Genomic DNA, 25,474 nt, shown 5'->3' on the forward strand with positions numbered 1-25,474 from the left:
GGCACTGCTGACCCAGGGCAGTCACCTGGCCTCAATGCCCTTCATGTGTCCTGCCTGTGGAGAAGCAGCAGGGTTCTCTGGACCCCATGAAGCACCCCCCCATATAGCCACACTCTTCCACGTGCACCCTCTTCTCTCCTTTCCCTCCTCTTCCTCTCAGAGGCCTGCACCTTTCAGAGCCAGAATCAGGCGCCCTGTCTGTCTGATTGCAAGTCCTTTTTCCTTCCATCGCCCATGCCCCCCCTGCACCCTCAGACTGCAGAAGGCTGCTGTTTCTCAGCCAACGATGTCCACCAGCAGCAAGGTGGGTGGGTGCAATAAATCGGGGAGGTGGCAGCAGGAACCCCCAGCCTTCAAAGAGAATCCCTTTAGGGAACCGCGTTCTCCCGAGGTTGTGCGTCTGCCGCCCGCCCGGGGAGTGCTGGCAGCTGCGGCCCATCTCTGTCAGCTCCCAGGGGTCAAGGAAGCCGCCCTCCTCCCCATGGGCTCGCGGGGCTCCGCTCCGGTTTGGTGCTTCAGGACATGTAGTTTCATTTCATTCTTGGCACCCAATAAGAGAGGTGAAAATTGGATCCCATTTGCAACCTAAACAAGCGAGGTGGAGAGAGCAAGCCCCTTGCCCCGGGAACGCGGGACAGCTGGGGCTGGAACTCCGGGCGACCAGCAGGGAAGGGGCTGGCGTAGGTTCTCAGCAAAGCCTCTGGCGCCCCGTGTCCCCCTCGGGGACGGCCCCCACGCGGCCCCTGGAAAGAAGCTCCTGGTGGCGCGCGCGGGGGACCCCGAGGGCGCCCCGGGGAGACAGGCGGCGGCCGCGCCGGGCGAGACGGGAGCCAGCGAACTTCAGAGCGTTTGGCCTCCCGGGGAGGCAGACGCGGACACGTCTGTGTCTCCCGACAAGTGCCTTCAAGCCCGGCGGGGCAGACACCTCCGCGCCGGCCGCCGGCGAGGGCTCCGCGGGCCCAGTGCGTCCGCGGGCGGCCCGGCGGGCGGCTGGCTTCCCGGGCGGGGGACGGGCGGCCGGCGGGGGAGGGGCGGGGAGGGGACCGCGCGGGGAGGAGGCCCCCACCCGGGCGCAGGGGGCGGGCGTGCGGGGAGCCGCCCACTTCGCCGCGTCGCCCCGACGGCCGGAGCTTGGATGCGGCGCCGCCCGCCGAGCCGGGGCGGACGCGGGCCGGGGACACGCGGGGGAGCCGGGCTCCGCGGCGGCCGCAGGATGGCGGAGGTAAGCGGGGCGCGGGGCGCGCGGGGCGGTCGGGGCGCCGCTCGGCCCCGGCCCCGTCCGCACCGGGGACGCACCCTGGCCGCCTGCCGAGGCCACCTGCGCGGCCCGGGACAGCGTCGCGCGTCGGAAGTGCGGACCCGTCGCGCCGCTCTCACCCCGGGCGCGCCCCGCCGTCAGCCCGGTCGGAACGGCCGCTCCCACCTGGTCCGGTCTCCGGACCGCGAGGCGCGCGGCGGCCGGCGGGGACCGCGGGGACCGGCAGGCGGAGTGACGGGGTCCCGGGTCCCCGGCCGCGGGCGCATCTTGGTGTGAAACCGCGGAGCAAGGTGCAGGCGGGGGCGCAGGGGCGTCCGGGCGGCGGGACGGCCCCGGCCCCGGCCCCGGCCCCGCGCTGTGCTGGGACCGGCGTCCGCTTGGCCCGAGCGCGGGGCGGAGACGGGCCGGCGCGGGGGGCGCGCGCGGGGAAGCCCGGGGCGCGGCGCCGGCCGCGTGGGCTCGGGCACCTGCAGTGACAGCGGGGACCGGGCGGCGGGGCCGGGCCGGACGCGCCCCGTGCCGACCCCCATCGGAGCGCCGCGTCGGTTCCCTGCGGCCGGGGAGCCCGCCCGTGTCCCCGCGGCCCCGGCCCCGCCGGAGAGGCTCGGGATTTGTCAGCCAGATGTGACACGCTCGTGGCGAGGCGAGGGAAGGAGGAGATCTGATATTAATCAGCGCATAGCTCGGAGCCAAACTTTCTCAAACGCGGTGTAGGAACATGTTCTTCTCATTTAAGGCGTCTCTTTGTGGCTGTGCGGCCGCCACCGGCCCGACTTTGACAGCTCGCTGGAATGCCAGCGAGCAGCCTTAATTGTGGGAGTGGAATTGTGTGAGCTGGGGGGCCAGGGGGGGATCAGACACGCTGAGGTTCGGCAATGTCCCCTGGTTTTATGGCCGCGCTCCCCGCGCTCCTCTGAAGACAGGGCATTTAAATCAGGCCAGATGCCTGGTCGCAGCCAGGCCTCTGCTGTTAACACTTAAGGGGCCCAAAAGAGGCCCCACTGGTGTCCTGGGAATCCCTGTCAGAGGGTGTGAGTGTGTGTAGGGAAAACATGTGTTACTACAGATTTGGGTCCTCGCAGCAGATCTAGCAACAATTTTTTTTTTTTTTTTTAATTGAGTTCTCATCAAAGGGCAAAGATTCTGGCTGGGCTATAAGTGAATTCAAAAACTTGGCAGGTCATTTATTTTTATTTTTATTTTTTCCTGGTGTCCTTTTTTTATTCCTTGTTTGTCGTTTTAAATCACCATGGGAGTTCATGGCCTCTTTTCGTGAGTCTTCTTGGGACTCTCGGCTTGCACATACGTGTTGTTAAGTTTTTGGTGCGGTGATAAATACACTGGCTTCTCAATTCTCCCTTCCCGTATCTTTTTATAGAGATGATTAAAACATCAAAATTGGATATGTCGAAGTGAAGTGGTTGTGCATCGTGTAAAAGAACATTCCTTCAGGCATTATAAAGTGCCCGGGATGTGAGTTTTGCTTTAAATAGGTGTGAAAAGGTGGCCACTACTTTTGCTATGATGCATTTTGATAGATAACTTTATCATTTTTGGCATACCTGGAAGAATAAGATGTGAGTCATCATTTGATTTCTCATCCAGTAAGTTTGCCAACTTTCATTTCACCAAAAAAGTATTACTCTTTCAACTCAACTATTGGCTGAACATGTTCCTATTATGGTTAAATGCTGAAAAGAGGTGGTGAAATCTTCATTTAGCACAACTGCTCTTCAGACTTTGGGAACTCATAGTAATGTTCAGACACCTGCATAATTTCATTTGGAATATCATCTGTACCCATAGATTTCTTCAGAATAGAAAAGGATTTAGCAGCATGCTCCTCCTTCAGTCAGAGAGAACGTGGTTAGTTTGAAGTGCGCATTTGGCCATTGATACCTACCAGGATGTGAAAAAATGATGTTTGCTCTGGTTAGAATTCAATTTAGAAATATTAACGAACATGGAGTAATTGCTTGCATAGAGAGTTATTTTTATTTTACATCTTTGCCACGCTGCCGTTAGGCCCGCTTCCCACACTCTGTACCTCAGAATCATCAGTGTGGAAAGAAGGGTGATCCAACCTACTGGGTGAGAAAAGCCATCTAGATTCTCCTGTGGGATCAGTAACAATTGTCCTTTAAGCATACACTTATCATTTACGAATGCTTGGGGACAAATATAAATGAGAAAACAATTTAGAAGTTCAGTTTGTCAGTAAAATTAAATCGCAGTGTACGGGCTGAGGGGCAGAAGTGTCTTTCAGCTTTTGTGTATGGCTTTAGAAGTTATTTTGACAGTGGCCATTAAAGAGTTGCCCTGAAGGTTCCACAAGGTAAATTACTTGCAGGAGGAGCATGCTTTACCCCAGGGTGAATTTTCACCTCTACAGATGTCATTGAGAGTGAGTTACTTTTCTCTGAAACAGCCCTGTTTAAAAAGAATTAGAAAGACCCCAGCTAAGGTGAAAACTCAGTGCTGAGCCACTGAGTTTGATCTAAGATCAACGTTCACGGAGTCACTAAGTTTTTTAAATTACCTTATTCCGAGTATTCTTCTACAGATTTTAAATTTTATTTATTTAGAGACTCTATTTTTCGTGGCTTATCTAATAGAGGTTAAAGATAACAGAAGGGGCATCTGGAAGGGTTTTTGTTTTTTCCTTTTAAATCAGTTTCTACCTGAAAACCTTGTTTCCTCTTATCTTGTCATCCTTTTGAAGTCCCTTGTCCTAATTCTGGAAATTCCAGGATTCCAGTGTGGCCCCATTTCTCTACCCAGATGTGCCTATTTTATCCCAGAAGGGATGAGTCTGAGGGACAGTTTGGTATTGTGGTAAAGTACAAAAAGGGTGGGTCTAAACAAAGACCTCTTTTGCCAGGGTCCATTTTGGTGCCTTCTCGAACTTAGCAGAGTTGGAAGCAAACGGGCTATTGCTGTTGCCGTCCACACATGGAATCATTATTATAAACCAGCCTAATAATGTATCACAGGAGGACTCTGCCTTAGGGGGATGATAATTTCACTTAGCTAATGTGAGCGAAAAGAGAGATGGAGAAATAAAATGTTGTGAAGACCAGGTCCCAGCAACCTATGACGAGGGAAATAGTCGTCACAGGTAAACTCGAGTGCAGGCTGCTAACCTTTTTTTCTTTCTGTTGACAATTATATTCGTTTTTCCTTCTCTTACAGATGGTCTCTGTGATCTTGTCATGCACTCTAACAAACATTAAAGTTATTTTCCAGCTCTATACCAGCTTCTAGAAGCATCGGCCTTATTCCGTAACCCTCTGATTGTTTCTTGCATTACTCATTATGAAGGTATAATTTTTACACGGGCAACTCCAATGTTTCAGTGCGGAATTTTAAGACAGTGATCAGGACGGCATAATTAACTGTCTGATCTTCTCTGTTTTAAAACTTCATTTTGAAAATCCTGGGGTATTTTTATACTTTGTTTTTAAAATCTAGTTCGCACTGAATTTCCTAAAAGAAACATGTGCAAAATTGTACTTAGAAATGTTCACAATCTCATCTCTGTTTTGCATCAGCAGCAATAGTGCATTTGCTGGCCACCTTTGTTAAAATTATCCTGAAGTGTAAATGCTCTTTTTTGTTTCTGTTTTTGTCCCCCACACACCCATCTGACCGTTGTGTTCAGAAGTTCCTTACATGCCCAGGTAACGCCCTTCTGGTTTTTGTTATCAGAGGCTTCTGAAGATTCCTACTGAAATCTCCCAAACTTAGGGTATTACAAAGAGAAACAAAAACAAAAACAATATATATGTATCGCTTATAATGTATAGTTTTGTTGTTGTTAGTTTTTTAAAAACAAATATTTGGTTTGGTTTCTAAGATAATATTTTCACATTTCTCTCTTTTTTATATTTTTTGTTTTTAGAACTAATAATTTTAAGAAAAAAGGCACAGCTGTTAAATTATTTTGGCACACAGTTTATACTTTGATTTATAGAGATCAAAGAACAAATATTTTCCCCATCACCTTCTTTGAACTAAGCAGCAAGAGAACATTATGGGTGTCACGCATACTTTCTACTCGCAGGTAGACTTGGCCCAACATCTGTCCCCTGAGTTCTGCCTCCCACCTGCCCTCACTCTGCCAGGCCTTTCTCCATGCTTTCTCAGTCTTCTTGACTGGTCTCTCTTTTTTCATCCTCGTACTTGCAGCAGGAAACCAAAATCCTGGGACAGGTAGGTCTGTGCTCTGTGGCCCAGCCTCCTGGGCTTGACACACCCGTCCGGGGTGAGCCTTCTTTACGCCCAGGACTGTGGTGTTTCCCGCACACACTGATCAGAGCGTGCCTGCTGCCTCCTGGAGAAACCCTCCTCTGGCCTCTTTTCTTAACACTGCTCTCTCTCTCTACGTTTGCTGTCACACTCAAAAAGATGTTGGAGAGAGGGGGCGATTTTGATGTATCTTATTTATTTCACTTCTTATTATAGAGAACTTCAAACAAAGTTAGACTAGTTTAACAGCGTTTAGGGATATGTGCTTAGAGATTCAACAGTGATCAACTTTGGGCCAATGCCATTTCATCCGTACGTACCCCTTACCAATTCCCCCACCGTTACCAACACTGACGTACATTGAAGCAAGTCCCGGACATCATACAATTTCATTCATTAATATTCTAATACACAGCTCTAAAAGACAAAAGCAGTATTACCACATAACACCTAGAAAATTAACCACTCTTTAATGTCATTAAATTTCCAGTATCCAGATTTGCTCAATTGTCTTAAAAACTTTATATCGTCGTTGGTTTACTCAAGTGCAAGATCCAAATAAGGTTCATACATGGTCCCTCTTAATCTGTAGGTTTACGCTTTACTTTTGCAATTTATCGGTTGAAAACACTGGATGGTTTGTCCCGTAGAATGCTCTCCAGTCTGGATTTTACTTCCTCGTGGTATCGTTTAAACATTCCTCTGTCCTCTATTTTCTGTAAACGGGAGTTGACCAGGAGGCTTAATCTAATTCAGATTTCAACATTTTTGGCAAGAACACCCCCTATGTAATAGTATATACCCTTCCATCCGGAGGCAGATGACCTGGTTGTCATCTTTTTCATTAGGAGTTGAGGAATGCTGATATTCTCATTCTTTCTTTCTTTATTCCCTGGAATGTTTCTGGAGAGAGAATCTTGGTCTCATCAGGTTGCCGTGAAATACAGTTTGTGTAAAAAAAGGATACACTCTTGAGTCTTTCCCTTTGTTTACCAGTTTGGGGAATAATTAGTTGGTTCCCTAGCCTCTCTAAAGGTGGCCGATGAGTTTTGCATTTGTTTTCAGTATCTTTTGAACGGCTAGATTTTAATACAGTGAATGACTCACACTAATTTCTGGCAAATTGTATTGCCTGTTCAACTCTCCTTGACCAACCAACTTGTATGACTTTTCCTCCCCGTGTGCCCCCCTAGAGCGGACACTGGGCGTTATTCATCTTCTCCCCACGAGGCTCCTCGTGGTCACCAGTACATGGCAGGTGCCTTGCAAACAAGCAAACAGCCACCAAGAAGCCCACTTTGTTAAATAAATTGGTATCGTTTTGTTAAACTATTAATGGAAGAGGATGGCTTGAGATGGGCGTCTGGTCTGAGTATTTCTCCAGGTGGGCCTCAGTCTTGTGCTGCAAGCAGCAAGTAAGCTACTTCACCCACAGGGACCCCAAGGGTATTCCTCTCTCTTCGTCCCAGTTGTCCTGAGACATCTGGCAAATAGCGCTACTATTTTCAGAAACCTCTGTGGCTTTGAATATGTAAGAAAAGCAATAGAAAACTCCAGAAATAAAAGAAGTTCGAGAAAAATGGGAGAAGGGAAGGTAGGGAGCAAAAACGAAAAATCTGGTTCTAATAAGAGACGTGAGAAGTTCATACACGCTGTGAAGAAGAGGCAGAGAGGCAGAGCAGCCTCAAAGAGCAGTTGGGTAGAGACCCCCTGCCCTTGAATGATCTGGCCTCCTGGATCAGAGCAGCCGGCTCCTGCAGCCACAGAGAATGGGAGCGACAATTTCATTGTAGGTGGGGAGAAACCGAGCCCTCTCCCCACAAGCTAAGGTGGTCCAACTGCTTCGGAAGATACCTCGTAGGATAGATTGGCCGTTTTTTGCCCCCCAGGACGCAACATGTTAACAGCAATGGTCTATATTTAACATTTAAAACTACAACTTGGAAAAACTTGAAGCATTATTATTTTAAAGCTTCGCGACTCTCAACAAGTGATTTGTGATTTAGCGGACCGGGTCCTTTGATTTCAAGTTGGGAAATTATGATCCTTGCCACCGAGAATCTGGCACAGCCGTAGAATCTCACCCTTCAGACAAGACCTCATCCCCTGACATTGGCCTTAGTGATCTCTTAGCTAGCCATTTTCCACATGGTTTTTATGTGGCCCTCTCCATGGTCAGTATGATAAGTGTGTGACTTAGGAGCTGTGTTTGGCTGATAGTAAAAGAGCTCCTAAATAAGAGCTCCTTTCTGCTCAGCTGTCCCTAAGGCATGTCCCCAAGGAGGACGAAAGGCAAAGAAGTCCCTCAGCTGAGCCACCTCCCATTTATAAGGAGCCTTCTGTAAAGCTTCACCTAACAACTTCTGCTTGTATACCACTGGCCAGTATCCGTAACCTACCCTCCAAAGGAGCTGTGGAATTCAGGTCCTTTTACCGAGGCAGATCGGGCAAAGGGATGTTGAGTGGGCATCTGTCATTCGTAAGCATGGTACAGCTCTCTTATTGACCCGTTCGTTATTCTCTTAAATAATACCAGTGAAAAGCTTACCAAGTGTCAGGCCCAGGGTCAGCCACTAGGTGTTGGTTTCAAATTTCAGTTTTGTTGCCTCTTTCAGGAATGATTCATTGTGAAGCAACCTTTATGGAGGTTTTTATCATAAGTGTTTTTGGTAGCTCTGTGCAATCAGACCACCAGAGCCCAGAGGACCTAAGAACCTACTTGTCCTGGCAGTAACAACATTCTTACTGTGCTAATTGGTCTTTTCAACTCTCCATCTCTGTGTTCTCATTAATGCGCCTAATAGGCCTCTGAGGGAGGCAGGAGCAGGTATCCAGCCCATTTTATAGTCAGAGGCTCCAAGTCGTGGAGCTGAAGCTTATACGGCGTAACAGGAAGTAGGACATAAGTTGCCTGAGGCCAGTCGTAAGTTTTACTGCCTCCCTGTGAAAGATGCTCAGTGTGCTGGGGCGGGGGAGGAGCTCGGGCTCCCCAGCTCTGCATCCAGAGGTGTCATTTTATTTTGTTAATTAACTTATTTGTTTATTTTTATCCTCACCCGAGGACATTTTTCCATTTTTTGTTCTGATAGAGTGGGAGGGAGACAGAGGAAGAGAGAGAGAGAGAAACATCGACGTGAAAGGGACACATCGAGTGGCTGCCTCCCGCATGACCCAACCAGGGCCGGGGACAAACTGCAATCGAGGTACGTGCCCTTAGCGGCAACCGAACCCGGGTCTCTCTGGGCTGCAGGCTCACGCTCTAACCTCTGAGCCAAACCAGCCAGGGCCAGAGGTGTCATTTTAATAGGCACATTGTATTGATTTTATTCTTTTAGACTTAGAATAAAATCTATATGCCGTGGCTTGCCCTACGATCCTATGCAGAGTGGTCTCTTATCACTTCTCTGAACTCCATTCCTTACCACGCACTTCACTAACTTCACTCCAGCTACACTGGCCAGCTGTTCTGTGCCATGAAAATTCCAACCTCAGTCGTGCCTCAGTCGTGCCCTTGCTATGCCTGCTACCTACAACCCTCCTTCACTGACTCCTTTCCATTTGGGGGACTCAGTTCACATGGGCGCTCTTCACCGCCGTGCCGCACACATAATAGATGCTCAGTAAAGCTCACCAGCTGGGTGACCTCGGACCCATTACAAATCCTCCGCACATTTACGTTTCCTGAGAATAATTCCTTCCTCACAGCGATGCAGTGAGATCACCTAAGTACAAATGCCACCATGGAGAAGGGCAGATGCTGGAAGAGTAGCTAGTCTCACCGTTCGACTCAGAACTGCCTGGTAAAACTCTTTGTGATGATAGAAATGTTCTCATCTCCAATGTCCAGTAGAGTAGCCACGGGCTGCTGAGCACTTGAAATGTGGCCAGTGTGACCAGAAAACTGATTTCTAAATTTTATTTTGATTTTAATTAATTTTCATTTGAATAGCCACATGGGGCTAATGGCTACTGTATTGAACAGGACAGATGGAGTAGCATGAACCTATAGAGCTTCCTGGCTGGTGCATAGTTTGATTTTGTTCCTGAGCCAGGTCACAAATGACTCCCCTGAAAGGGTCAGTGCATGAGTCTGCAAACCCCAAAGGTCCCCTGTAATGTTTCTCCTCCCCCCTTCCATCTACTCCCCCAAAATATCCCCCTGAATTTATCTTCCATGATAGGAAAATGTTTGCATGTACTAGAGATGAAAACACCTTTGAAGTAGATAGTTTATATTCTCAAGTTCAATCATTCAGATCCCATAAAATACATGCACTGCGCAGCCGTGGGTGCCTGGGTATCTACCCCACTGTGTCTGGGCCGCCCACTGCTAGGAGTTCAAGTCAGCATCTCCCCAAGCCGAAGGGAGGGCAGGGGTGTCCAGGAAAGGAAGTGGAACCCTCAAACCTACCTAAAAACTGGGCCATAACTTTCCATCCCAGGACTGCAAATAACTGGATTATCCATCACCTACGAGGTGTGTCAGTAATTTCTGGATGAATGAATGAGCAAAGGATAGTTAAAAAAATAAATAAATAAAAGCAAACTAGAATTTTGAATGTTGATTTATGGCACATCAAAGTGACTAATAACAATTCAGAAATAGTCTGATTAAAATGAGCGCGCAAAAAGCAATAATCATGCCTTGATGAGTTCGGAATGTTGTAAACATCTGCTTTATGTTTCTGAAGAAAGGAACAATCCATCAGGGGTCCAAAGGAAAGGATGTAAGTTTTAAGAGTTTTCCAGTTTGATTTACATGAGTACTTTTCGTCATGTAATTACAATTATTTTTGGTTTGATCTCATTTTAGAAGTTTTAATTTGTCTTTAGATAATGGTGCTATAATTTTACTACATTGTGGAAATCTGAGATGGGCGGAGGGCTTTATATTAGAAGTTTCCTAAGACACCGTAATTAGCCTTTTTAGTTCATAAATAATTCCTCTGAGACTTATTTCCATAGACGTCTAATGAGCTTTATTAAGCCTTATTCAGATAGGCTCATATAGAACCACATGAATGTTTCTTATAAAGCAGCATTCATACATTGGAATTGTAGATATAACTGTTTAAAATTCTGTCCCCGAAGTAGAAACTGCTAAAACTGAATAGTCAGGTTAGGTCAGTGGGTCTCAACTGAGGGTGATTTTGCCACCAGGGGCATTTGGAAATGTCTGGAGACACTTTTGGTTTTCACAACTGGGGGAGGGAGGTGCCACATCTGGGGAGGCTACAAGACATCCTACAGTGCGCAGGACAGCCCCCCACCGCCAAGAACCATCCAACTTAAAGTGTCCCTAGTGCTGAAGTTGAGAAACCCTGAGTCAGGTATCAAAGATGCAGAAGAAAAATGAGTTTCACCTTCGGCTATGAAATGGGCTGGGAGCTGTTCCCTGTGCAGTTCTGTGCCGGGCCTCAGACAGAGTCCCGAGCGTCCTGCGGCTGCACACGAATCCCTAAGGAGGACCGTCTTGTTTTTAAAGCATGGCATTTAATTCAGGGACATTGCCCAAAATGAGAACTTTTCTCCTTTCGAAACAGCCATAGAGTGTAGGTTGTGAAACATTTCAGAGGCTCAGTCCTGCGTGTGCTGGCAGCTACCGAGAAGGCAGGTTCGTCTGCGAGCCGATGTTCAGAGCTGCGGGGAAGTTTGGGAAGCTGGACAACATATCCGGTGCCACCAACTAATGACAGTGCCCTTTACAGTTTGTGTTCTGGCAGTGTGTAATAAAAATTAAATTACTATTCATTTTCATCCTTTAGCTTCCAGTCAAGATAACTGTGTAATCGTGCCTATAGGTATATAGATGTGTGTTCATGTATTTAACACATTAATCAAATGAATATACAAGTAGAAACTGTATAACCAAAAAGTAAAATAATTTCTGGCATTAGCACAGTGTTTCTCAGTCTTTTCTCATTTCTTCCCAAAACCTTATGTGTAAGGAGACTTCAGAAATTTTTTTTCTAACTGTGCTTCCCCCTGTGAAAGTTTATCATACCATATACTATGTATCTGTGTATTATACATAAAAAGAGTCATATTTTGCATACACACCCCAATAGCAGATTGTCACCCCTTTGGATGATACATCACCCCCAGTGAGAATGCATGCATTATGAAGGGAGTGTTGTGATTATCTGGAGTTCTTTGTCTTATACCATGTGAGTTTCGGAAGAGTAAAACCTTTTCTCCCATTTCCTGTTTTTTGACAATGAGGTAACATTGTTGCCATTCTCTGCAGGCCTCAGTTGTGAACAGGCCCTATTCCTCCACCTGAAGACCTCTGGTTGCTCTGGTCAGGCCCGTTGTAATCCAAGAGGAATTGTAATGACAGTCAAATCATGTACATTGAAGCAAGGTCACCCATTTGTTTTTATGACTTTAATTTTTAGAACACTTTCAGATTCACAGCAAACTTGAAAGTACAGAATCTACCTCTACACCTGCCTCCACACTTGCGGAGCCTCCCCCGTTATCAACATCCCTCACCAGGGGGTACATTTGTTGCAATGACAAACCTACAATTGACTCGTTATAACCACCCAAAGAATATAGGTCACCTTAGAGCTTGCTCTCGGTGTTGTCCAGCCTGTGGGTTTGGACAAATGTATAGTGATCTGTGCCCATCATTGTGGCATCACTGGGAGTATTTTTACTGCCATTAAAGTCATCTGTGGTCTGCCTGTTCGTGACGTGTTGGTGAGGATGTGGGGAAACTGGAACCCTCACACACTGCTGGCGGGAATGTAAGATGGTGCAGCCCCTTTGGACAGTAGTTTCTCAAACAGTTAGACATAGTGCTACTATATGATCCAGCAATTGTGTTCCTAAGAACATACCCATGAGAAATGAAGACACATGTTACTGTAAACTTGTGCCAGGGTTCCTTTTGGGAACGATAAACATTAGATTGTGACGATGGTTCCACAACTCTGTGAATGAACTGAAAATCACTACATTGTGTGTGTGTGTTTGTGTGTGTACATATATTTTTTTATCCTCACCCGAGGACATTTTTCCATTTTTGCTTAGCCAGAGTGGGAGGGAAAGAGAGGAAGAGAGAGACAGAGAGAGAAACATCGACGTGAAAGGAACACATCGAGTGGCTGCCTCCCACACAACCCCAACCAGGACCGGGGACAAACTGCAACCGAGGTACGTGCCCTTAGCGGGAACCGAACCCGGGTCTCTCTGGACCACAGGCCGACGCTCTAACCGCTGAGCCAAACTGGCCAGGGCTACACTGTATATTTTAAATGGGTGAATTGTATATGTGAATTCTATCTCAATTTAAAGCTATTTTTTAAAAAGATGTAAACAAACAAAAAGGAACACCACGCTCCCCTCACTACCACCTGTTAGTATTCCCTACCCGCTCCTCATCCCTTCCTCCTCCACAACCCCTGGTAACCGCTGGTCTGCTTTTCTGCCTCTGTGGATTGACCTGTTCTTGATATTTCATGTGAGTGAAATCACACAGCCTCTGACTTTGCATACTTCATTTTTTGTATGCTTTTTTTAGCCTGATGTTTTCAGGATTCATCCATGTGGTAGCAAATACTAGTACTTCATTCTTTCTTATTGCCTAATAGTGTTCCGTGGTGTGGGTGTACCACACTTTGTCCGTTTATCTGTTGAAGGACGGTGGGGTTATTTCCACGTTGGGGAACACGTTTTTGTGTGGACAGATGTTGTCAGTTGTCTTGGGCGAATACCTAGGAGTGACATTGCTGGATCATGTGGTAACCATGATGCTCTCTGCCAGACTGTTTCCAAACTGCCTGCTCCTTTTACAGTCCCACCAGCAACTGATTTTTAATGAAGAGTAGCTGTAGACTCCTTAAAGCAAGTTTCCCAACTCCTAGGCCAGATTCTCTTCTTCCTGTCCCTGCACAGGGCCACGTTGTCCCTTAATTGGCAGATGGAGGATTAAACCCATAATTGTGGGACGTTCTCATCCCCTCTCCCAAACACACACACACGCTCCAGGTTCCAGGCTCTCTCGAATCATGTGGATTCCACCCGGCGGCCCTTCCGGGAACCCGACTGTCAGAGTTCCTGCGGGGCTTTTTCTCTTTAATAATAGATGACATTCTGCAGCCTCTATCCACTTTTGAGGAATTCATCTTAAAAATATATGGGAAGCTTTGTTGCTAATACTAGACCTTTGTTGGCACGTACATCTCTATTTTTTATTTCAGACATATGTTTGCACACTCCACACTCACACACCGCACAGGGCACCTGGGCATCCACGTAGCGCTGGTCTAGCCTGTGTCTCTCTCCATCAGTCACACGTCCAGTGATGGAGTTGGGGGGTCCAGCAGTGCATGTCCTCAAATCTATCCTGGTATTTAGCTTCCCCCACATCTTTTTTTTTTTTTTTTTTTAATCCTTACCCAAGGACATTTTTCCATCTTTTGTACAGATAGAGTGGGAGGGAGAGAGAGGAAGAGAGAGACAGAGAGAAACATCGACGTGAAAGGGACACATCAAGTGGCTGCCACCCGCACGACCAACCAGGGCCGGGGACAAACTGCAACCGAAGTACGTGCCCTTAGCGGGAACCGAACCCAGGTCTCTCCGGACCACAGGCTGACACTCTAACCGCTGAGCCAAACTGGCCAGGGCTTCCCCCACATCTTGATGGGTAACAGAGTCCACGTGTGGCTTCCTTTTAGTTCCATTCAATCCCCTTGTGTCTGTTCTAAGGCAGCCTCTGTATACATTTCAGCATTGCCGCTCTGGTCAACTTCGAGATTTGGCGAAAATGCGACGCTTTGCCCTTTCTATGTCCTTAATAACAAGCAAGGTATTTCCTTTCAACCCATAATCTTATAAGAAAGTGCCAGTGTTTGTAAGCCTATTCTCTCGCGCAGAATGTCTGTGTTACATGCTCTTCCGTCTCCAGGTCCTGGGCCGGCTGCTCCTCTCGCCAGGGTCCGGCATACACGTCTGGGCCTGGCACGGAGTGGGCACGCATTGCTCAACGAATGTTGCTGAGTGGAGGTTTTGTTTCGTAAATGCAATGTATGTCCCACTCATCACGAGCACGCTAAGCTTACCTGTGTTCTCTTTTGCAGGCTATTGGCTGTACTATGAACTGCAGTTGCCAAAGTTTCAAACCAGGGAAAATAAACCACCGTCAGTGTGAGCAGTGCAGACATGGATGGGTGGCCCACGGTAACTTAATTTCCCCCTCTCTCTTGGCTGGTAGTATTCTCTCTAAACAACTCACAGTTATTCAGGAATGGATGTAATCGCTTAAGAATGACAGCAGACGTGTGAGTTACTGCTGTGTGCCAGGCAACGGGCGAAGAGCTTTTTGTATGTTACCTTTTGGAATCCTGACGACTCCATAGGATACGTGTTTTGTTAGCCCCATTCTGAAGATGTACACACTGGTGCCGCAGTGCCGTCGTTTGGCGATGATAGAACTGTTCTGTGTGGTCTGAGAATCGCCCTGGCCTAGACAAAATACGGAATGCTCCGTTACATTTCAATGTCAGATAAACAAGACATAATTGCTTAGCCTAGGCGTATCCCACTCACTTGTTGTTTATCTGACATTTAATTGGACATCCTGAATTTTTATCTGTTGAATCTGATCCTACACTAGCCACGTGTGGCTACCGAGTGCTTGCAGTGTGACCAGTGGGGCTGCAGAACTGAATTTCCAGTTTTCTTAAATGTTAACGAATTTACATGTAAATATCAGTAGCCGTATGGGGCTAATGGCTGTCGCGTCGGACGGCATACCCTTCGGTGGTTTAATTTGCCAAGGCCGACAACTAGGCTTGCAAGTCCAGTTCTTCACCTGATTTTCCATCGTCTTGATTAGACACCTGCACCTTTATTTTTATACCCCCCCCCTTTTTTGCACTTCCCCTATTTGTGGCTATTTTCCTCCTCAGGGATACCACAGGAAAGGGAGAAAAGAAGAGTCTCCAGCCAGTCCACTTTATAAGTTCCTGTGAAAGCTATTAAGATAATTAATTATTTGTATAGCCGTGTTCCTTTCTGTCGGAACAGATCACTGAAAGTTAGCACCAGCCTCCTCCCCGTGCCGTGTTTCTCTTGAGAGTAGAACCTTTAAAAACGTCCTTTCTTCCCTTTGGTTTTCAGCTCTCAGTAAGCTGAGGATCCCCCCCATGTATCCAACAAGCCAGGTGGAGATCGTCCAGTCCAACGTGGTGTTTGATATCAGCAGCCTGATGCTCTACGGGACCCAGGCCATCCCGGTCCGCCTGAAGATCCTCCTGGACCGGCTCTTCAGCGTGCTGAAGCAGGACGAGGTCCTGCAGATCCTCCACGCCTTGGACTGGACCCTTCAGGACTACATCCGTGGATACGTGCTGCAGGTACGGCGGGCGCGCGCCCTTCTTCCACGCCTTCCCACCCGCGTCCGCGGATCGGATGCATCCCGTTGCCTCCAGCGCGACAGCCATTGCGGCCGTCCTTCCCTTCACTGCTTCTCTGTCAGCTCACACCCTCCCCCGTGTTCGGGAGGAAGCCAGTGTGTCCTCAAGGTGTCTATGAAACTCAGGCTATGGGAGCGTAACCTGGGTCTCTGAAACTACAGCAAACCATTTGCCCCACCTTGGGTGCTATCTCCACTTCTATTTTTTTTAATCCTCACCTGAGGATACTTTTTGATAATCTGTTCAGATAGAGTGGGAGGGAGAGAGAGAGAAACATCGACGTGAAAGGGACACATCGAGTGGCTGCCACCCACAAGACCCAACCAGGGCCAGGGACAAACTGCAACCGAGGTACATGCCCTCAGTGGGAACCGAACCCGGGTCTCTCAGGACCGCAGGCTGACACTCTAACCGCTGAGCCAAACCGGCCAGGGCTCCACTTCTAATATTTTTTAAAATTTGTTTTTATTGCTTTTTTTAGAGGGAGAGGGAGAGAGAAACATCAGTTGGGGAGTGGGGAAGGAGGGGTCATTGGGAGATAAAAGGGGGAACATCTGCAATACTTTCAACAATAAAAAAATAAAATAAAATAAACATCAACTGGCTGCCTCCTGCCCCCCACTGGGGATCGAGCCTGCAGCCTGGGCATGTGCCCTGACTGAGAATCAAAATGGTGACCTCTTGGTGCAGGGGACGCCGCTCAACCCACTGAGCCACACCGGCTGGGCTCCACTTCTTTTCTTATCTGCAAACTACCCGTCGACACAGATGCTGTCTGTGTCAGATTTTACTGAGGTTTTGAGGGTGAGAATGTGAACTTACCTTGCAGAACCACAAGCCAACAATTACGATTCCTGTTCTCTAACGCCGTCTGCCACCCACTGCTGATTTTCCTTCCTAGAATTTGTCTTGTGATATTTCTGTGTTCATGGTCTTATTTGTTCTCCTCCCCCCATTCTCTTCCGCCTCCTCACATTTTGTCTCGTGTCTCTCCATGAAGGAGAGATGAAAGCCTATCTCTCTGTGCCTTTCATGCCTTTTCTCCTCTCTGTACTTGGCAGAGTAGTTTTATCTGTTTTCATTCTTACCCAAAGATATGTGATTTTTAGAGAGAAAGGGAGGGAGGGAGAGAACCATCAATCATTTGCCTCTGTAAGCGCCCAATCAAGGATCAAACCCACAACCTGGGTATGTGCCCTGATCGGGAATCGAACCCGCAACCTTTTGGTGTACAGGATGCTGCGGCAACCAACCAAGCCACCCATCCAGGGCTTGGCAGAGTAGTTTTACCTCCCTTTCTATAACAAGCTATGGGAGGTATGCTTCCTGTTTCCCATCCAAGGCCACCAAGGTGTCTTCACAAGCACAGAACACATTTCCTGATAGGAATGATATCATTTCTCTAACATATGAAACAGATACAGCCTCTTCTTTTTTTTCTTGCCACTCTACTAGAAAATGTCAACCAGTTTTGGTAATAACCATTTATTGACCTAGGCCTTTCTCTGGTAATCTTTTTTTTTTTTTTTTTAATCCTCACCCGAGGACATTTTTCCATTTTTTGTTCAGATAGAGTGGGAGGGAGAGAGAGGAAGAGAGAGAGAGAAACATCGATGTGAAAGGGACACATCGAGTGGCTGCCACCCGCACGACCAACCAGGGCCGGGGACAAACTGTAACCGAGGTACATGCCCTTAGCGGGAACCGAACCCGGGTCTCCCGGGACCGCAGGCCGACGCTCCAACCGCTGAGCCAAACCAGCCAGGGCATCTCTGGTAATCTTATGAAGTAGGTAGACTGTCCCCTTTTTCCATTTGAAAAACCAGAGGCTCAGAGTTGCTTCTGAATCTTGCTGCAGTCACTCAACTTCTGAGTGCAGCAGACCTGGAATTTGAACCCGCTTCTTTCTGCATCTAAAGCCATGATCTTCCTCTGGAAACATGTTTCCTCACCTCGAGTGCAGGATCCCCAGCAGGTTAGAAACAACCTTTTATGCAGAGTAGCATTACGATCTTACATTATGACATGGATCAATATTTAATGATCCTAATAATCTTGCTTTCTAGTGTTGGGATTAAAAATATGGAATCAATTACCTTGAGCCTGTAGTGCATGAAAAATTTATGACGTTACATTCCTCATCATCTTCAAAACCCTTACATGCACTGTGAAAAATCTCAGTAGGCCATCAAATACATGTTCTGTGATAAAATATTTATTGTAGTTTTGGGAAAAGTTAGGCCTTGCCGGAGTTTGAAAGATCTCCAACACTCCAGTGTAATTACAGCTCTGCTTTGTGAACACGGGCCGTAGATCAATACAGGTTCATTTGTTTTCTGATGGTACTTGCTTGGGCGAATTATTAAAATGCAGTGAATAAATACTTGAGCTCCAGGTAGGTCTGACTGCTCCACCTAGAGTCTTCAGATAAAGAAGTTACTGTTGTTCAAAAGGTATGCTGTTGTTTTTTGTGTGTTGTTTTTATCCTCACCTGAGGATATGGTTATTGATTTGAGAGAGAGAGAGGAACAGAAAGAGAGAGAGAGAAACACTGATGTGAGAGAGAAACATGGATCAGTTGCCTCCCGTATGTGCCCGCAACCTAGGTTTGTACCCTGACAGGGAATCAAAAACTTCTGCAGCCTTCTGGCGGCATGGGACAACACTCCAACCAACTGAGCCACCTAGCCAGGACAAGATATATGTATTTTAATTTTTGTAGTGAAGATTATTATGCCTAATGCGAGACGACCCGTTGGTTTGAAATAAGATGGGAAATAATCACCAAATCTTCCTGGGGCCTCGAGTAAAATTTTATGTCTCTCTTTTGGACCACAACTTACATTTGTGCAGTCTGTTTTCTGCACAGTCTCTGGCCTCGGAGAGTGCCATAAGTGGGGGCCGAACTCGACCAGCCCCTTGCTCATCCAGAGGGGGTGTCATTTTCGGATATTCACAGAGGAGCCTTGTGGTTCCGGGAGGCGTGATCATATGGCTCCTTTCTTAGCAGGGAAATTAACGGTTCTTTTCATTCCTGGTTTGGGTTCAGGACGCGTCGGGAAAGGTGTTAGATCACTGGAGCATCATGACCAGCGAGGAAGAGGTGGCCACTTTGCAGCAGTTCCTGCGTTTTGGGGAGACGAAGTCCATAGTGGAGCTCATGGCAATTCAAGAGAAGGAAGAGCAGTCCATCATCCTCCCACCCTCCTCCGCGAACGTGGACATCAGGGCCTTCATCGAGAGCTGCGGCCACAGGAGCGCCAGCCTCCCCGCTCCCGTGGACAAAGGAAGCCCCGGCAGCGTGCACCCCTTCGAGAACCTCATCAACAACATGACTTTCATGCTGCCCTTCCAGTTCTTCAACCCCATGCCTCCCGCGCTGCTGGGGTCGCTGCCCGAGCAGTATGTGCTGGAGCAGGGGCAGGACCAGAGTCAGGACCCCAGGCAGGAAATCCACGGACCCTTCCCTGACAGCAGCTTCCTGACTGCCAGCTCCACCCCGTTTCAGGTTGAGAAAGAGCAGTGTCTGAGCTGTCCCGATACGGTTACTAGCAAGGAAGACAGTGGCCACTTAAGTGACTCCAGCTCCTACAACATTGTTACTAAGCTGGAAAGGACACAGTTGTCCCCCGAGGCCAAAGTGAAGCCCGAGAGGAACAGCCTCGGCACAAAGAAGGGCCGGGTGTTCTGCACGGCCTGCGAGAAGACCTTCTACGACAAAGGCACCCTCAAGATCCACTACAACGCTGTGCACCTGAAGATCAAGCACAAGTGTACCATTGAGGGCTGTAACATGGTGTTCAGCTCCCTGAGGAGCCGGAACCGCCACAGTGCCAACCCCAACCCCCGGCTGCACATGCCAATGAACAGGAACAACAGGGACAAGGACCTGAGGAACAGCCTGAGCCTGGCCACCTCCGAGAACTACAAGCGCCCAGGGTTCACGGTGACATCTCCGGACTGCAGGCCTCTCCCTGGCTGCCCGGGCTCAGGCGAGGACTCCAGGGGCCAGGTAGCCTTCCCGAGCGTTGGGCAGAACGGCGTGCTCTTTCCCAACCTGAAGACAGTCCAGCCCGTCCTTCCTTTCTACCGCAGTCCGGCCACTCCGGCCGAGCTGGCAAACACGCCCGGGATGTTGCCTTCCCTCCCCCTGCTGTCTTCCTCGATCTCAGAGCAGCTGGTGTCCAACGAAATGCCTTTCGATGCCCTTCCCAAGAAGAAATCCCGGAAGTCCAGCATGCCTATCAAAATAGAGAAGGAAGCCGTGGAAATAGCGGCCGAGAAGAGGCACGCCGCCCTCAGCTCGGACGAAGACGTGCCCCTGCAGGTGGTCAGTGAAGATGAGCCGGAGGCCTGCAGCCCGCGCTCGGACGGGGCGCCACCGGAGCAGCACACGCAGTCAGGCCGCCTAGGGAAGCCTCTCCCTGATGGACAGGTGGCCTGCCATCTCCAGTCAGTGATCGAGCCCAGGGGAGCCATCAGCGGCACCCCTGAGCAGGCCACGCACAACGCGGACAGGGAGACAGAGCAGAAGCCGGCGCTGGCCATGGTGCCCAGGGAGGCGGAGGATGGTGGCCAGGAGCTCCACCTCCCACCTGGGATGGAGCCCTGTGTTCCTTTTCCGGACTACGTCCGCCTGCAGCAGCACCTGCTGGCCGGGGGGCTCTTCAGCGCTTTGTCCACCCGAGGAATGGCCTTTCCTTGCTTGGAAGATTCTAAAGAAATGGAGCACGTGGGTCAGCACGCATTGGCGAGGCAGAAGGAAGAAAGTCGCCACCGGTGTGACATCTGTCAAAAGACCTTCAAGAACGCTTGCGGTGTGAAGATGCACCACAAGAACATGCACGCCAAAGAGATGCACGTGTGCACTGTGGAGGGCTGCGAGGCCACCTTCCCGTCCCGCAGGAGCAGGGACAGGTAAGGCCCTGTGGGCAACGGTCTGTCCTCAGATGGTGGTCCTTAAACCGGAACCTTCATCTGAGTCACCTGGCCCCTTCTGCTTCAGGAGGTCTGGGCGGGGCCTGAGACCTTCCATTTCTACGTGCCCAGGTGACACAGGTGTTGCGGGGCGTGGGACCACAGTTGGAGAAACGCTGTCCTATAGATCCACCCTCCTGAATTTTCAATTCTAAAACCTTAACTCATTTGGCCACAAGATGTCACCTGAAATCCCCTCTAATGGGGGAAACATAGGCTGCTGTGGGCACCGGGGAAGGTGCCTACCCAGACTCTGAGGAATTAGGGACGGCTTCTTGGAAGAGGGGCAATGAGTAAACCAGCAGGTCTCAAAAGTTGTGGTCTCCAATCCTTTACAAATTCTTTTTATTTTTATTTTTTTAGAGAGAGAGGGGAAAGGACAGAGAGAGAAAAGCATTGATTTATTGTTCCACTTAATTATGCATTCATTGGTTGGTGGTTGTATGTGCCCTGACCAGGAATCGAACCTGCAAACTTGGTGTATCGGGACAGCATTCTGACCAACTGAGCTACCTGGCCAGGGCCCTTTACAAACTCTTAACACCTCAGGACCCTCAAGAGTCTTTGTCTATTTGGGTTTATGTCTAACCCATATTTACTGTATTAGAAATTAAAGCTGAAAAAAATTAATACATTTTACATCACTTAAAATAATAAACCTATCATACGTTAACATAAATAATATTTTCATGAAAAGAAAAAAAAACAAAACAAATCCTACATTTTCCAAACAAAAACTTAGAAGAGTGGCTTTGTTTTACGTTTTCACAAATTTCTAATGTCCGGCTCAGTAGAAGACAGCTGGGTTCTCATAGGAGTTTCTGCGTTCAGCCTGTCGCAGTGTCATATGTCACGTGGCCCCTGGGAAACTCCACTGTCCACACGTGAGAGAAGGAGAGTAAAAAAGGCAAATTATGTCTTAGAATCATTATGAAATGAGTTTTCACTTCAGGGAACCCTTAGGGGTACCCAGACCACACTTTGAGAACCACGGGTCTCAACAAATCTGAGGAGTCAGAAACCGGGAGGGAAGAGTGGGGGCCGGTGGTAGAGGACGTAGGGGAGAAATACAGACCTGGGCGGTGGGCACAGCACCAGCTAAGTCCTGGAGGCAGGAAGCTGACATGAGGTGCAGAGGGCTTTTGGTAGTTGTGGTCATCACTGGTTTTAGGGGACATGGCACCTCGGGAAATGCATCTAACCCTCTGAGGCTCAAGGAGAAGGTTGGAGGAGCCCACAAGTCAGCTCTTGGTATTTGTGGGAGACTCGGGAGTTGAGCGTGGGGCCCAGGGCCTTGCTTTGTTGCAGCAGGGGGCTTTCTGTACAAGGTTTCAGTGAATGTGTTTGTCTGGCTTTTTTTTTTTTTTTTGTAACCACTTGTACCTGGATGTCAACCCAGTGTCTGGTTTTCTGCTGACACATTCCTGCCCCTTCAACCCAGAATGCTGACATAATCACAGGTCAGAGTTGTAGTTAAGAAGGGCTGCTTGCAAAGTGGGTGATCTGGGAGTATAATTCTGATGATGTCCAGAAAAAGAGCGTGTGAGGGGATCCAAGAGAGAAGGTGACTAGTAAATTTGAAGTAGGATTAAACTTTCTCCCCTCCTTATACTGTCTTTGGAGATTTGGGAGAGAAAACTCAATCCTTATTTATTTTGGTGAGGCTGTTTTGCCGCAGTCTGACCCTGGCTTGCATCCTGAGCTGTAGTGGGGTTGGGTTGGGAGTGTTTTCCCGGTTTGGATTCATTCTCCTCTCCCCTTTAAGAGTGTAGCCCTTGGGAAGGGCTGTTTGCTAGTCATCAGGTTAGCAGGGGATCTCCGAGCAAGGCCAACATTGATTGACAAGTTACATCCAAATGATATTGTATGAGTCAAAGGCATGTGTCATAATGGATACTCATTATCTGCCCTTCAGGAGTAATCACCGGGTAGAAGACGGGTGATTGGTGGTGTGCTCACAGTGCTGCCTTTGCAAAACCCCTGTCTGGTATACAGTGAAACGTTGCAAATATGAGCTGAACTTAGTGCACGCGCTCTCTCTCTCTCTCTCTCTCTCTCTCTCTCTCTCACACACACACACACACACACACACACACACACATACACACACACACCCTGGTATTTCTACTCAACCCGATTTTCATACATGCAGAACTTCTGGAGCAATGCCAACACTAGTCTAGACCCTGATGCGAGCCACAAAGAAAACTGTAAATTTTCTAGTAGCCACGTCAAAAAAAAAAAAAAAAGTAAAAAGAAACGGGTGAAGTCAGTTTTCGTAACTTATTTTATTTCAGTCAGTCTCTCCAAAATAGTGTCACTTGAATATATGACACAGCCACGTTCCAGACAGTAGCCACATGTAAGTGGCTATTGTATCGGACAGGGCAGCTCCAGAAGACAGTATTTCCTGGTTTCCTTGAAACAGAGTCCTCTGTTTAGTTCCTTATCATCTGTGACCAGTTATTTCCTGGGATTCCCCTGTCTCCAGTGTCCCGGTTGAACTGGCCTGATTGAAATAGTCTAGCCATTCTCTTTAGAGGCGGTCCAGCAGTTACTTGTCAGTCAGATGGTGGAAGTTGAAGAGAAACATATTCCCAGTTCCCAGACTGTTGACTTTCCTGTGAAAGGCTAACTTCTGCCAAGCGGCGAACCGCCGCGGGCCAGTGTCCACCAGCCGCGCAGTGCACCCCACGCCCCTTGTCATCCATCACTTCTCGCGTATCTGGTATCTTCTGAGTGATGTCTCTGCCCAGAGCGATGACTCTTTTTAGAACAACAGCCTGATCCGTTGCTAACCATCTTTTCCCTCTTGTAGACACAGTTCGAATCTAAACCTCCACCAAAAAGTATTGACCTCGGAAGCACTGGCGAGCAGCGAAGACCGTTTCCGTGCAGCCCACCTGCTGAAAGGTGTGGCTCAGGAGGCCTACGGGGAGGTGGCTTTCACACAGCAGGCCTCCCAGACATCTGTCATCTTCAAGGGAGCCAGCCGGATGGGCAGCCTGGTTTACCCGATAACCCAAGTCCACAGTGCCGCCCTGGAGAGTTACAGCTCTGCCCCGCCCAGGGAAGGCACCGTCCTGGATCTGAGTACTACCTCGAGCATGAAGTCGGAGAGCAGCAGCCATTCCTCCTGGGACTCCGACGGGGCGAGCGAGGAAGGCACCGTGCTCATGGAGGACAGTGATGGGAACTGCGAAGGTCCGAGCCTGGTCCCCGGGGAAGACGAGTACCCCATTTGTGTCCTGATGGAAAAGGCCGAACAGAGCCTCGCCAGCCTGCCTTCTGGGTTGCCCATTACATGTCATCTCTGCCAAAAGACGTACAGTAATAAAGGGACCTTCAGGGCCCACTACAAAACTGTGCACTTGCGCCAGCTGCACAAATGCAAGGTTCCGGGCTGCAACACCATGTTCTCGTCTGTTCGCAGCCGAAACAGACACAGCCAGAATCCCAACCTGCACAAAAGCCTGGTCTCCTCGCCGAGTCACCTCCAGTGACGCGACTGGATAATAAGCATTTGCGTTATTTCACGAAGAAGGTAGTCCGAAGAGAGGTCTCTGACTTTGTTTAGTACCTTTTGGGACAAACCAGGCAGAAAGTGTGTGTGTGGACTTTCTCGTCTTGCACCGCAGGATGAGTGAGGACGCGCCTTGTGGGAAGTTGACAGGGGGCAGCCTTTCCTGTTATTTTTCTTAGCCCAAGGTATTTTTCACTGACATGACAAGAACTTGCAGAAACGCAGTTTTTCCCAGATCCGTTTGCACATTCTCTGGGAGATCTCCAGGTCTGCAGATTGACAGCAGGGGGCCCGGACCTGGGGGTGGCTTAGAGTGAGGCTTGCAGAATTAAGGGTCGATTGAGTGTCCTGGGGAAGCAGGCTGTCACCAGGGGTGAGGAGCCAGTCCCAGAGATCACATTTTTCAGTTCCTGCTTTAATTAGTCTGAAATCCAGACTTCAGTTTGGGAACAGGACTTTTTGACACAATCCCTCCATTTGGAGTGGAAAATTGCTTTTTTCCCCCCATGAAGGTCTCATGTGTTACTCCAGGGAGTTCTCGGAGGAAGTTGGTTGGCCTCTAAGACATAGGAACGTGAATGTTACCGAGGACGTTCGTTCTCGCTCCGTGACACGCATTCAAGATGCTGGGGGGTAGGGGGAGACCGTGCACTTAAAACTAGTGGTCTCCGGTTTAATTTAAAGTAATCTGATAATATTTAATTTGTGTTTATATTATGTGAGTATTTGTGGTGAGTGCAGACATGTCACCGTGTGACCTGGTCTTGTTCGGAAGCAGAATGAAGGACGACCTAGTCTTTAAAACCACTGCCGTTTTCATTTGGAGAAGTCCGGAGTCTGCTCCTGGCGATGCCCTGCGGAGTGGATGCAGGCACGACTCTGGCAGGATCCTTTGTATATTTTTGGCCCAGGCGTTTAGAGAATGTGGTTCTGATGGTGGTTTTGCATTTTCAGTATCCCCAGATTCCCCCAGTCTTCGCCCTTGATAAGCCTGTAGGATGAGGGTGACCTTCCGGATTTACATGGTAGAAAGAAAAGTAG

General features: G+C 48.6%; 1 protein-coding gene across 1 annotated transcript; it reads left to right on the top strand.

The window, feature by feature from the left end:
- The first annotated feature begins 234 nt into the window (after positions 1 to 234).
- Positions 235 to 24,733, top strand: BNC1 (basonuclin 1). Its single transcript, XM_036278146.1, has 5 exons — positions 235 to 304; positions 14,573 to 14,695; positions 15,638 to 15,873; positions 18,983 to 20,850; positions 23,729 to 24,733. Exons 1-5 carry the CDS (start codon positions 235 to 237, stop codon positions 24,411 to 24,413), a joined length of 2,982 nt encoding a protein of 993 aa, XP_036134039.1. The 3' UTR covers positions 24,414 to 24,733.
- The last annotated feature ends 741 nt before the right edge of the window (positions 24,734 to 25,474 follow it).

This window comes from Molossus molossus, unplaced genomic scaffold (assembly GCF_014108415.1).
Source record: "Molossus molossus isolate mMolMol1 unplaced genomic scaffold, mMolMol1.p scaffold_m16_p_24, whole genome shotgun sequence".
NCBI classification, from domain to species: domain Eukaryota; kingdom Metazoa; phylum Chordata; class Mammalia; order Chiroptera; family Molossidae; genus Molossus; species Molossus molossus.

Coding starts and splice junctions, on each gene's coding strand:
- BNC1 (XM_036278146.1), top strand. CDS start 235: ATGCCCCCCCTGCACCCTCAGACTGCAGAAGGCTGCTGTTTCTCAGCC. Junction 305..14,572: donor CGATGTCCACCAGCAGCAAG/GTGGGTGGGTGC, acceptor GAGCACGCTAAG/CTTACCTGTGTTCTCTTTTG. Junction 14,696..15,637: donor ACATGGATGGGTGGCCCACG/GTAACTTAATTT, acceptor TTTGGTTTTCAG/CTCTCAGTAAGCTGAGGATC.